At 40.3% G+C, this 13,746-nt stretch overlaps 1 protein-coding gene across 8 annotated transcripts in view; it reads right to left on the bottom strand.

Moving 5' to 3' along the window:
* The window catches only part of SERGEF (secretion regulating guanine nucleotide exchange factor), a 373,010-nt gene that overhangs the window by 254,206 nt on the left and 105,058 nt on the right, over positions 1–13,746 (bottom strand). For all 8 annotated transcript variants that reach the window (XM_078782347.1, XM_068123300.2, XM_078782343.1 and 5 more), the window contains exon 8: positions 39–104. In XM_078782347.1, coding sequence (XP_078638473.1) covers positions 39–104 — 66 coding nt within the window. The remainder of the gene's footprint in view (positions 1–38; positions 105–13,746) is intronic.

The following is a 13,746-nucleotide window of genomic DNA, read 5'->3' as shown; positions in this document are numbered from 1 at the left end:
CAGAAATATTGATTTCCAAAGCTCAATGAAGAACTCGCCTGAGAGGGCAGCCGAGTGGTGGGCTCCAGCCGAGACTTGCACAAACTTCATATCCTCAGGCAGTCCTGGAATAGCAAACAAATGTGGCTCAGCACAACTCATTCACATTAAGTATAGGCTACGGCAACAAAACGTGACATGCTGATACAAAAACAATTGCATAACCTGGCTTTACATTTCAAAGAAAAAATTCAAAGTTAAAAAGGAAACAAGAAAAATAAATATAAATGGGGTGGGGGATGAAGGAGTGTAACGTGGGGATGGAGAGTGCGGGCTTTGGGCTCATTCATGGTACGGAAGTACAAATGAACTTTTATTTTGGATCTAAAATAAAACGAAATTCTAACACAAGAACTGTGATGCCAGGATGTTTAAAATTATGTATCTTCGTAAAAAAAAAAATGTACCTCAACATCTATCTTCGTAGGCCAACACAGAATACCACGTCTTCCTCCACTGTATTATGCTCGTGGCTGGTGGGAAATGGTTTATGCGTGGATATACATGATGTTATGCGGTCAAAAGTTTTTGAACACCTTAATTTTTTATTGACATTTACGCAGTTTAATGTCCAGTGAATAACCTGAAATGGTACAAAGGTAAGCCGTAAACTGCTCGAGGTTAAAAAAAAGTTTAGGTTAGCAAAAAGGGGAAAATAATGTAAATTGCACAGTTATATTGTAAAAAAAAAAGGCCTTCTTCAGGGAACAAGTAATGGGTTAACAACTTACAGCTGTTCTGCAGCAATGTAAGTAAATTAAGCCTTGAAAGTTGATGCAAACAATTCCTACAGGTGTTCCAACCTCTGCTGATTACGTGATTGCAAACCCCCTGTCTGTATAAAAGCAGTTTTGGAACAGACTGTTATTACACCCTCTGAAGCATTATTTGGACAATATTGCACTGCAGGAAGTAGTACATTGGAAACTGGAGGAAACTCTGACAGGAAGAGATCTGGCAGACCCAAAGCCACAACAGAATCAGAAGACAAGTTTCTGAGAGTCAACAGCTTGCGTGATAGGCGGCTCACAGGACAACAGCTTCAAGCACAGCTTAACACTGGTCGAAGTAAGCAAGTCTCAGTTTCAACTGTGAAGAGAAGACTTTGAGCTGCAGATTTGACAGGTCGAGTGGCAGTAAGAAAGCCATTGCTAAGATGGCAAAATAAGAAAAAGAGGCTTGCCTGGGCCATGAAGCACCTGGGCCTGGGCCATGAAGCATGAAGCCAGTGGACTACTGAAGACTGGAAGAAGGTCTTATGGACCGAAGAATCTAAATTTGAAATCTTTGGTTCATCACGCAAGGTTTTTGTACGCCGTCGAGTAGGCGAAAGGATGGTTCCTCAGGGTGTGACACCAACTGTCAAACATGGAGGAGGAAGCGTGATGGTCTGGGGCTCTTTTGCTGGATCCAGAGTCGGCGACTTGCACAGAGTGACTGGCACCCTGAACCAAAAGGGCTACCACAGCATTTTGCAGCGCCATGCATTACCCTCTGGTATACGCCAAGTTGGTCAGGAGTTCATCCTACAGCAAGATAATGACCCTAAACACACCTTTTTTTTTTCTTTTTTTTGTTGTTTTGTTTTGTTTTGTATACAAGATCGAGGCTCGTGAAAGAGCTAACATTAATCACACAAAAAGACAAACCGACACACAAAACAGAAAAAACAAGGGGAGCGGCAGACAAGATGGGGAGAGAGGGGGAAGGACACAAAAGAGAGGGGGAAGAGGGGGAAGGACACAAACACAACATTTGAGAGCAGGGACATCGGGAGGACTTGGGGGGAGGTGGGAGAGGAATAAAACATATGAACACTGCAAGGACTCTGGGGTGAATTACCGGGGGTAGAAAAGATCAAGGTTTTCGATGGGGGAAGATAAGAGATGGTGGTGAACAGCTGTTTTAAAGACCTGGAGGGAGGAGTGGGATTGAAGGGAGTGGGGGAGTTTGTTCCAGAGGCGGGAGAAAAGGGGAATGAAAGAGTGAAGGTGAGCAGAGAGCCTAGACTTTGGCAGTTTAACCATAAGAGGGTTGCAGGCAGATCTTGTGCGACCTGAAGGAATATTGGGGGGACAGAGCACAGAGAGAGCTGGGGGAGCAAGGCCGGAGAGGAGTCGGTAGAAGACAGAAAGACCACCAACCTGCCTGCGGTGAGTGAGTGAAAGGCCCTCGGAGTTGACTACATCGCAGGAGATTCCAATGATTCTGAAAGCTTTGGCCTCCAGGCTATGTGGTGAGGTGTTTAGCCTGCTTAGCCTCCACCTCCAGGCTATGTCAAAACAACCTTTGAGGAAAAGCACAAGACGGTAGGCTTCAAATCATGGAATGGCCAGCATAGTCTCCAGACTTAAACCCCATCGAGCTGGTTTGGGATGAACTGGACAGAAGGGTGAAAGCAAAGCAACCTACAAGTGCAACACATTTGTGGGAACTTCTGCAACAGTGTTGGGAAGAACTTCCCGAACAATATTTGATTTCCATTGCAGAAAGAATGCCCCGAGTGTGTTCGGCGGTTATATCTGCAAAAGGTGGCTACTTTGCCGAGTCAAAAATATAAATTAAATTTTGTTAAACAAAATGATTCTATGATTTCTTTTTTTATCTCCAATTGTTTATTTGTTCTATGCTTAATTTCAGAGTACATTGAGACATTAAACTGCGTAAATTTCAATAAAAACTGGAAATTTTGTTAAACAAAATGATTCTATGATTTCTTTTTTTATCTCCAATTGTTTATTTGTTCTATGCTGAATTTCAGAGTACATTGAGACATTAAACTGTGTAAATTTCAATAAAAACTGGAAAAATTGAGGTGTTCTAAATCTTTGGACCGGTAGTGTTTATATATATGTATATATATATATATATATATATATATATATATATATATATATATATATATATATATATATATATATATATATATATATATATATATATATAACTTTATATATATATATATATATATATATATATATATATATATATATATATATATATATATATATATATATATATATATATATATATATATATATATATATATATATATATATATACACTAGCTTGGATCGGCTCGCTGCGCTTGCCTCAACACGTGTCGTTACAGAGGAACGGGCTTGTTTTAGCTGAGGATAATGACTGTACCTGAGTTGCTGTGTTATCATGATTTACACCAATCATAATACAAACAATTTTTTTGCACAAATGTATTTGTAGTGTTTGTGATATTACATTTTTATAAGCAATTTAGGTTGAAGATTTAGGTTGGAAAAAAAATTTTTTTTTTTTAAAGAACCCCTCAGCACATACATATGGGAGGGGTAGGTGCAGACTGCAAGTTTGGAACAATTACACCTCACCATAACGTAATTCAAAACACCTCACCACCACGTAATTCAAAACACCTTACCACCACATAATTCAAAACACCTCACCACCACCACCTAATTCAAAAAACCTCACCACCACGTAATTTAAAACACCTCACGTCCACGGAATTTAAAACACCTCACCCCACCTAATTTAAAACACCTCACCACCAAGTAATTAAAAACACCTCACCACCACGTAATTCAAAACACCTCACCACCACATAATTAAAAACACCTCACCACCACGTAATTCAAAACACCTCACCACCACGTGATTTAAAAACATCTCACCACCACGTGCTTTAAAAATACCTCACCACCACATAATTCAAAATATCTCACCCCCACATGATTCAGAACCACCACCACGTTATGAAAAACACTTCACAACCACGGAAACAAAAGTTTCAGGGAGTAGTTCAATGACAACACAGACACTGCCCAAATATATAGATATATAGATAGATGACTGTACCAGAGTTGCTGTGTTGTCATTGTTTACACCAATCATAATTCAAACAATTATTTTGCACAAATGTATTTGTAATATACGTGATATTACATTTTATAAACAATTGAAGTTGAAGACTTAAGTTGCAAAAAATTATTTAAAAAAAAAAAAAAACATTTGGAAATTTTTTCTAAATAAATACCCTTAAAACATACTCACGGGAGGGATAGGTGCACACCAGAAGTTTGGTACGATTTCACAAAAAGTTTGAGGGAGTAGTTCAGTGACAAGACAACACAACACAGACACTGCACAGATATATATATATATATATATATATATATATATATATATATATATATATATATATATATATATATATATATATATATATACAGTATATATAAATATATATATATATATATATATATATATATATATATATATATATATATGTATATATATATATATACATATATATATATATACATACATATATATATATATGTATAATTGTATATACACTAACTGAAGTATCTGGCATTGCTCAGGGAGTGGGTGGGGTAGGGAAAAGGAAAGGGGAGTTGGGAGAAATGGTTGGGGAGGAGGGGCACGGGGAGAGGAGGGGGGAGTGAAGGGGGATGGGTGGAAGGGGGAGGGAAAGAGGACTTACCCATGCAAAGCATGCTTTACCTTTATCGGTTAAAAAGGAAATTGCAACACCCTCTGCCACCACCACAAGGTGGCGCTACACGGTACACATTTACATAGAGGTCGGGCGATTATGTTGATGTTGTTGGGCGATTAGGCCTGGCTCGCAGTCGGCATTCCAATTCATCCCAAAGGTGTTCAATGGGGTGGAGGTCAGGGCTCTGTGCAGGCCAGTAAAGTTCTTCCACACTGATCTCGACAAACCATTTATGCTTGGACTTTGCTTTGTGCATGGGGGCACTGTCATGCTGAAAGAGGAAATGGCCTTCCCCCAAAAGGTTGCCACAAAGATGGCAGCACACAATCATCTAGAATGTCATTGTATGCTGTAGCGTTAAGATTTCCCTTCACCGGAACTTAGGGGCCTAGACCAAAACATGAAAAACAGCCCCAGACCATTATTCCTCCTGCACCAAACTTTACAGATGGCAGTATGCATTTGAGCAAGTAGCGTTCTCCTGGCATCCGCCAAACCCAGATTCATCCGTCAGACTGCCAGATGGTGAAGCGCGATTCATCACTCCAGAGAACGCGTTTCCATTGATCCAGAGTCCAATGGCGGTGAGCTTTACACCACTCCAGCCAACGCTTGGCATTGCGCATGGTGATCTTCGGCTTGTGTGCGGCTGCTCGGTCATGGAAACCCATTTCATGAAGCTCCTGATGAACAGTTGTTGTGCTGATGTTGTTTACAGAGGCAGTTTGGAACTCAGTAGTGAGTGTTGCAACGGAAGACAGATGATTTTTATGCGCAACACGCTTCAGCACTCGGTGGTCCCGTTCTGTGAGCCTGTGTAGCCTACCACATCACGGCTGAGCTGTTGTTGCTCCTAGACGTTTCCACTTCACAATAACAGCACTTACAGTTGACGGTTGCAGCTCTAGCAGGGCAGAAATTTGACGAACTGACTTGTTGGAAAGGTGGCATCCTATAACGGTGCCATGTTGAAAGTCACTGTGCTCTTCATTACGGCCCAATCTAATGCCAATGTTTGTCTATGGAGATTGCATGGCTTTGTGCTTGATTATACAGTCACGTGAAAAAGTAAGTACACCCCATGTAAAGTTTTGACTTTTTCAACATATTTCAACATACAGCTATTTGATCTTCATTTCAACAATATTGATAGATAAAGGTGATATAATATAACAAATATCATGAAACATTTACATTTTGTAGTCCATTGTATAATTTAAATAAACATAAATGCAAATTTCACTTGTGGAAAAAGTAAGTACACCCCTACATTTATCACTACTTCAAATACCTAAAATTGGAATCAGGTGCACCAGCTCAGGTGCAAATGCTTAGAACATCGTTAGAGAAGATCTTGGAAGAACCTGTTTTATTTAAACCTCAGACATTTAGTTTGGTTTGCTCTTTGTTGTTGAAGTGTGCGGGGTCACCATGCCTAGATCAAAAGAGCTCTCTGAGGCCTTCAGAAAGAAGGTTATGGATGCCTACGAGTCTGGGAAGGGATTTAAAAAGATCTCCAAACAATTTGAAACCAATCATTCGACTGTCCAGAAGATCATCTACAAGTGGAGAAGATTCCAAACAACTGCCAACTTGTTCAGGCCAGGCCGCCCCAGCAAGTTCAGCCCAAGAGCAGACCGCAAGATGCTGAAAGAAGTCTCTAAGAACCCCAGAATGTCATCACGGGACCTACAGGTAGCTCTTGCCACTGTTGATGTCAAAGTGCACGGGTCTACCATTAGAAAAAGGCTGCACAAATTTGATCTACATGGGAGGTGTGCCAGGAGGAAACCTTTGCTGTCCAGAAAGAACATCAGCGCAAGACTAAAGTTTGCCAATGAACACCGAGGCAAAGACCAGCACTTCTGGAACAATGTGCTCTGGACAGATGAGACAAAGGTCGAAATATTTGGCCGCAGTACCAGAAGACATGTTTGGTGAAAACCAAAGACAGCATTTGACCACAAGAACCTGATACCAACTGTAAAGCATGGTGGTGGAAATAATATGGTTTGCGGCAGCTTTGCTGCATCAGGGCCTGGGCAGCTCACCATCATCGAATCCACGATGAATTCTTCATTGTACCAGAGGGTGCTTGAGGATAATGTGAGGCCATCTGTCTGAAAGTTGAAGCTCAACCGAAGGTGGACCTTGCAACATGACAATGACCCTAAACATACCAGTAAATCCACCAAGATTCATTGATTTCCAAGATTCCAAGATTCTGAGGCTGAAAAGAAAGAAATGGAGGGTTCTGGAATGGCTAAGTCAAAGCCCGGATCTAAATCTCATCGAGATGTTGTGGGGGGATTTGAAACGAGCTGTGCATGCAAGAAACCCCTCAAACATCGCACAGCTGAAAGAATTCTGCATGTAGGAGTGGGCAAAAATTTCTCCCAGTCGATGTCAGAGACTGGTAGACAGTTATAAGAAATGCCTACTTGAGGTTGTTTCTGCCAAAGGGGGCAATACCACCTATTAGAGGCAAGGGTGTACTTACTTTTTCCACATGCGAAATTTGCATTTATGTTTATTTAAATTATACAATGGACTACAAAATGTAAATGTTTCATGATATTTGTTATACTAGGGCGTGCCCGCACGTACGGGCACGCCCGTACGTGCTTGCCTGTACGTGCGTGCAAAAAAACATGCGTGCAAACAACAACAACAAAAAAAAAACTTTGAAACCACGTGGCAGTAACGACCACAGAACCCCCCCCCCCTCTATTTACATGAAATGGTTTGGTCCATTCGCAACGACCATAGAACCCCCCCCCCCCCCCCCCTCTATTTACATGAAATGGTTTGGTCCATTCGCAAAGCCAAAGCGAACGGCTTGCGAGTACGGTGACCATACCTTGGGAACCACTTGTCCGATTAATTTCAAACCTTGAAAAGGCACATCCTCGGGTCCCCAGCAATATACCTGGCAAGTTTCAAGTATATCGGACCGGTAGTTGTCGAGAAACAGCGGTCGCATACATACATACAGACAGACAGACACACACACACACACAGAGATTACTGGAATTATAGATAGATTATATCATCTTTATCTATCAATATTGTTGAAATGAAGATGAAATAGCTGTATGTTGAAATATGTTGAAAAAGTCAAAACTTTACATGGGGTGTACTTACTTTTTCACGTGACTGTATATATCTATCAACAATGGGTGTTGCTGAAACAGCCGAATCCACTAATTAGAAAGGGTGTCCGCATACTTTTGGCCATGTAGTGTATATGTATGTTATATATATTTATATTTACATATCTTTTCATAGCTTGGCTAAGATATGCTTATACGCAATATGAGGAAGATCATTTAATTCTCAATTTTATCGTCCGGTCCACCCCGGAGAGAGAAAATGAACATTCTCTTGGTCTCTATCAGCTCTATAATCACCCAATTCCCACAGGATGGTGCAGATGTAGCGCATTTCACTTTGAGCTGTTTTGCCTTGGTTGGACTTCCAACCAGACTATAAACTGTCTGAATGTGGTTTGCAGGCAGGGGGTTGAATATCAAAGTGTGCGATCCCTCAGAGGGATGTTAAACACAGGGAACAGTCTGTTAGTATTACTTGGTAGCCATTAAAGATCCCGGGGTCTTTCGAGAAGAGTACGTGAGTTATCACCAGCATCCTGAACAAATTTCCTGTCAAGTTCAGTTGAAAGTCAAGCTTAGCCAGCCGGTTTGTGAAAAAGCTTTTTGCCGGCCCTCCCCACGAGGTGGGAATGATTGGGATAATTGAAGAGGTAGTAGTGGATCTCTCCTCTGTATTCATGAAGCTACCACAGCGAGCTGTGAAAATGGAACCACCAGATTTGTGATTAAAAAATAACAAATCTGCGATCAATAACTCCCTACGATCCATTTTCTACCTCTCGCTGGCAAATTGACGTCTCTCAAACAGCTGATCCACTCTAGATTTTACAAATCTTGCAAGGGATCTAAAATTTTCACAATAGGACTCCCAGATCGCTTAAAGAGGACCATTGATCTCCCTGTCCGCTCACGCATCTAGAGGTTGACTCTGCATGGTAAACTGAAAGCTAAATTGTACAGTGATGCAAAGTTGATTTAATTAATTTTAAAAAATTTATTAAACACTAACACACTTATAAAATAATTTTACAAGCTGCTGTCTGTGAAGCATCTATAAAATCAAAACAATTTTCATCTTGAATTCCTCGCAAGGAAAGCGAAATGAACATGGTTGATATCACTTGCTTTTGTTTAGTGTTGATAGGTAAACGTTACAAGCAGCCATACATCACAGCTCTTGGTTTGAGCTTTACACGATTTAGCTGGTGTGCTGTTGTGGGCCATCGGCACAATCCACACTGCAAGTGTTTTCTGAGGCCAGGTAAACATCTCAGGCAATTTCCAGATGAGATTTCAGAAATGATGTCCCACAATCCTGGAAGCACCTTCATCAAATCTGTTGCAAGCATTCAGAATGAAAAACATGGTTTGAGGGTAGTGGTAAACATTGTGGGTTGATGTTCCCGACAATGGACAACATGCTCTACAATGCAGTGCCCCCTGCTGGCACTACAATCAAAGTGCAGTTTTGGTCAAATCAATTTCAAAGGAAACAAAAACGACACTTGGTAGAGTGTATACCTCCGCCAGGCTCAACAGTTTAAATTTTGTATGCCACTGATAGGCCGGATGTGGATTCAGACCTGTACCAAAATTGAATTGCATGTTCTTGTCGCCGAACAAACTCATTCACCAAGTTTCGTTTGGTCATAAGCCATCCATAACTTTTTGACATATTTGACGGTGCACTGTATATCGTTTTTAGTCCATTCACTCAAAGGTGAGAAATCAAAGAAAATGTTTTTTTAAATCTCGTATCCGGATCCGTATTCAGATCTTCGAACTGATTCGAACTGAAGTAAAATTCGAACCGATTCATCCTTGTCACATACCCAACTTGTCCACCAAGTTTCGTCCGATTCCGTCCATAACCTTTTGAGATGTCATGCTATATATCGTTTTTGGCCCTATCTCTCAATGGTGAAGTATCATTTACAAAATTCTAGTATCCGCATCCATATCTTCACCAAAATCGAATCCTTTCGTCCGTGTCAAACACCCAACCTCTCCAGCAAATTTTGTCCAAAACCATCCACAACGTTTTTTATACATCCTGCTCACAAACAGATAGGCAGAGGTGAAAACATACAGTCACGTGAAAAAGTAAAACACCCCATGTAAAGTTTTGACTTTTTCAACATATTTCAACATACAGCTATTTGATCTTCATTTCAACAATATTGATAGATAAAGGTGATATAATATAACAAATATCATGAAACATTTACATTTTGAAGTCCATTGTATAATTTAAATAAACATAAATGCAAATTTCGCATGTGGAAAAAGTAAGTACACCCTCGGCTCTAATAGGTGGTATTGCCCCCTTTGGCAGAAACAACCTCAAGTAGGCATTTCTTATAACTGTCTGCCAGTCTCTGACATCGTCTGGGAGAAATTTTTGCCCACTCCTCCATGCAGAATTCTTTCAGCTGTGCGATGTTTGAAGGGTTTCTTGCATGCACAGCTCGTTTCAAATCTCCCCACAACATCTCGATGGGATTTAGATCCGGGCTTTGACTTGGCCATTCCAGAACCCTCCATTTCTTTCTTTTCAGCCATTCCTTGGTGGATTTACTGGTATGTTTAGGGTCATTGTCATGTTGCAAGGTCCACCTTCGGTTCAGCTTCAACTTTCCGACAGATGGCCTCACATTATCCTCAAGCACCCTCTGGTACAATGAAGAATTCATAGTGGATTATATGATGGTGAGCTGCCCAGGCCCTGATGCAGCAAAGATGCCCCAAACCATAATATTTCCACCACCATGCTTTACAGTTGGTATCAGGTTCTTGTGGTCAAATGCTGTCTTTGGTTTTCGCCAAGCATGTCTTCTGATACTGTGGACAAATAGCTCTACCTTTGACTCCTCTGTCCAGAGCACATTGTTCCAGAAGTTGGCAAACTTTAGTCTTGCCCTGATGTTCTTTCTGGACAGCAAAAGATTCCTCCTGGCACACCTCCCATGTAGATCAAATTTGTGCAGCCTCTTTCTAATGGTTGACTCGTGCACTTTGACATCAACAGTGGCAAGAGCTACCTGTAGGTCCCGTGATGACATTCTGGGGTTCTTCGAGACTTCTTTCAGCATCTTGCAGTCTGCTCTCGGGCTGAACTTGCTGGGGCGTCCTGGCTTGAACAAGTTGGCAGTTGTTTGGAATCTTCTCCACTTGTAGATGATCTTCCGGACAGTCGAATGATTGATTTCAAATTGTTTAGAGATCTTTTTAAATCCCTTCCCAGACTCGTAGGCATCCATAACCTTCTTTCTGAAGGACTCAGAGAGCTCTTTTGGTCTCGGCATGGTGACGCCACACACTTCAACAACAAAGAGCAAACCAAACTAAATGTCTGAGGTTTAAATAAGACAGGTTCCTCCAAGATCCTCTCTAACGATGTTCTCATCATTTGCACCTGAGCTGGTGCACCTGATTCTAATTTTAGGTATTTGAAGTAGTGATAAATGTAGGGGTGTACTTACTTTTTCCACATGCGAAATTTACATTTATGTTTATTTAAATTATACAATGGACTACAAAATGTAAATGTTTCATGATATTTGTTGTATTACATCACCTTTATCTATCAATATTGTTGAAATGAAGATCAAAAAGCTGTATGTTGAAATATGTTGAAAAAGTCAAAACTTTACATGGGGTGTACTTACTTTTTCACATGACTGTATGTATACATATATACATATACAGTATAGATATATACAGTGCCTTTACAAAGTACTCACACCCCTTGACTTTTCACATTTTCTTGTTACAGCCTGAATTTACAATGGATTAAATTGTGATTTATTTTTGTCACTGATCCATAATGTCAAAGTGGATTTTTTTTTTTTTTAGAAAGTTTTACAAATTAATTAAAAATGAAAAGCTGAAAAGTCTTGAGTCAACAAATAGTCAACCCCTTTGCTATGACACTCCCAATTTAGCTCAGGTGCATCCAATTTCCTTTGATCATCCATGATATGTCTCCCCAACTTGATTGAGTCCACCTGTGGCCAATTCCATTGATTGGACATGATTTAGAAAGAAACACACCTTTCTATACAAGGATCCACAATCAGTTGACAGTACATGTCAGAGAAGAAACTCTACCATGAAGTCGAAGGAACTGTCTTTGGAATGGATAAAATTAGGAGGAGGCATACATCTGGGGAAGGACATACTAGTATATAAATTTCTAGTGTTGAAAGTTCTCAAGAGCACAATGAGCTCCATCATTAGGAAATTAAAAGAATATAGAACTACCGAAACTCTCAGAGTTCCTTGACTAAGATGGGAGAACCTGCTGGAAGGACAACAACCTCTGCAGCACTTCACAAATCTAAGCTTTATGGGGGTGTGGCCAGAAGGAAGCCACTCCTGAGAAAAAGGCACATGACAGCATGCCTGAAGTTTGCAAAAAGGCACGTGAAAGACTGACAGCATTACACAAAAGATTTTGCGGTCTGATGAGACGAAAATTGACCTCTTTAGCCTCAATGCAAAGCGCTACGTCTGGAAAAAACCGAGCACAACTGATCACACATCTAACACCATCCCTACCATGTAGCATGGTGGTGACAACATCATGCTATGGGGATGGTTTTCAGCAGCAAGACTGGGAGACTTGTAATGATAGAGGGAACAATAAATGGAGTTAAATACAGGAAATCCTTGAGGAGAACCTGCTTCAGAGTGCAAAAGACCTTAGACTGCAGCGATGATTTACGTCCCAACAAGACAATGATTCCAAGCATACAGCTAAAGCAACACTGCAATGGCTATAGCTCAACAATGTAAAAGTCCTTGAGGGGCCCAGCCAAAGGCCATACTTGAATCACATTGAGAATCTGTGTAAAGAGTTGAAGATTCCTGTTCACTGATGCTCCTCATCCAACTTGACAGAGCTTGAGCAAATCTGCAAGAAAGAATGGGAGAAACTCCCCAAATCCAGATGTGCAAAGCTGATACAGACATATCCAAGAACTCATAGCTGCAGTCACTGACAAAGGCGCTTCTAAGAAGTATTGACTCAGGGGGCTGAATACTTATGTAAATTAGATATTTCTCTATTTTATTTTCAATAAATTTGTAAAAAATTTTAAAAAAGTGTTTTCACTTTGTCATTATAGCATAATTTGTGTAGATCGGTCACAATACAATTTTAATTTAATCCATGTCAAATTCAGGTTGTAAAACAACAAAATGTGAAAAGTCAAGGGTTGTGAATACTTTTTGAAGGCAATGTATATTCTGTATATACAGCGTTATTCAAAAAGAAGTATACACTTTCAAAAATGTATTTTGCAAAAACTACTGATGTTAAATCCATGTTTGATGTATGGATGGAAAGGAAATCTCTAAAAGTGTTGTTTTCATCTCCTTTTGTTTTAATATTTTGGGTTTTTTTCTTGTATTCTTAATCTTTTCTTTAAAGAAAATTTGGTTAATTGGGGGCTGGGGGTGGGGGAGGGGTGGGGAGGAGAGGTTGTTATGTTCAAAATAGAGGCAAGCAAACAGGAGAAAGCTTTCTGTGTCCTGGAATACCCAAGACACATTCATTGGTAAGTGTGCAATGACATTTTTGGATACATTATGAAAATAACCCGGGTACAAACTGTTCTAAGGCACAGATTGTCTCTGCAAGTGAAAGAGCACCGGGCACCCTCAGACTTCAGAGGAAACCGTGCGGCAAATTCGGGAAAAATTCCAATGCAGTCCAAAAAGTCAACCAACAGACCAAGTCGTGAGCTACAGATTCCACAGTTTGGCATATAGTGTGGAAGTGCCTAATAAGGAGACCTTACAAGTTGGAGTTATGGCAAGCCCGGAAGGCCAGTGACAATGTCATTCATTATGATTCAATATGACTCCCACGTTTGCCACGTCATATCGAGAGTTTGTAAAGTGTGAAAATAACTTGAATGTCTCCCTTCAGCCTATATAAAGCACATCACCATATGTTTAATAATACTTGTAAAATACATTTTTGAAAGTGTATACTTATTTTTGAACAAGCATTCTGAGTATTGCGCTGCAATACATGTCCCCTACAGGCAGTCTGTCATCCGGAAAACTGTT

Source organism: Myxine glutinosa, chromosome 7 (genome assembly GCF_964187855.1).
Source record: "Myxine glutinosa chromosome 7, kmMyxGlut1.1, whole genome shotgun sequence".
Lineage (NCBI taxonomy): Eukaryota > Metazoa > Chordata > Myxini > Myxiniformes > Myxinidae > Myxine > Myxine glutinosa.
This window is presented reverse-complemented; position numbering and strand designations above follow the sequence as displayed.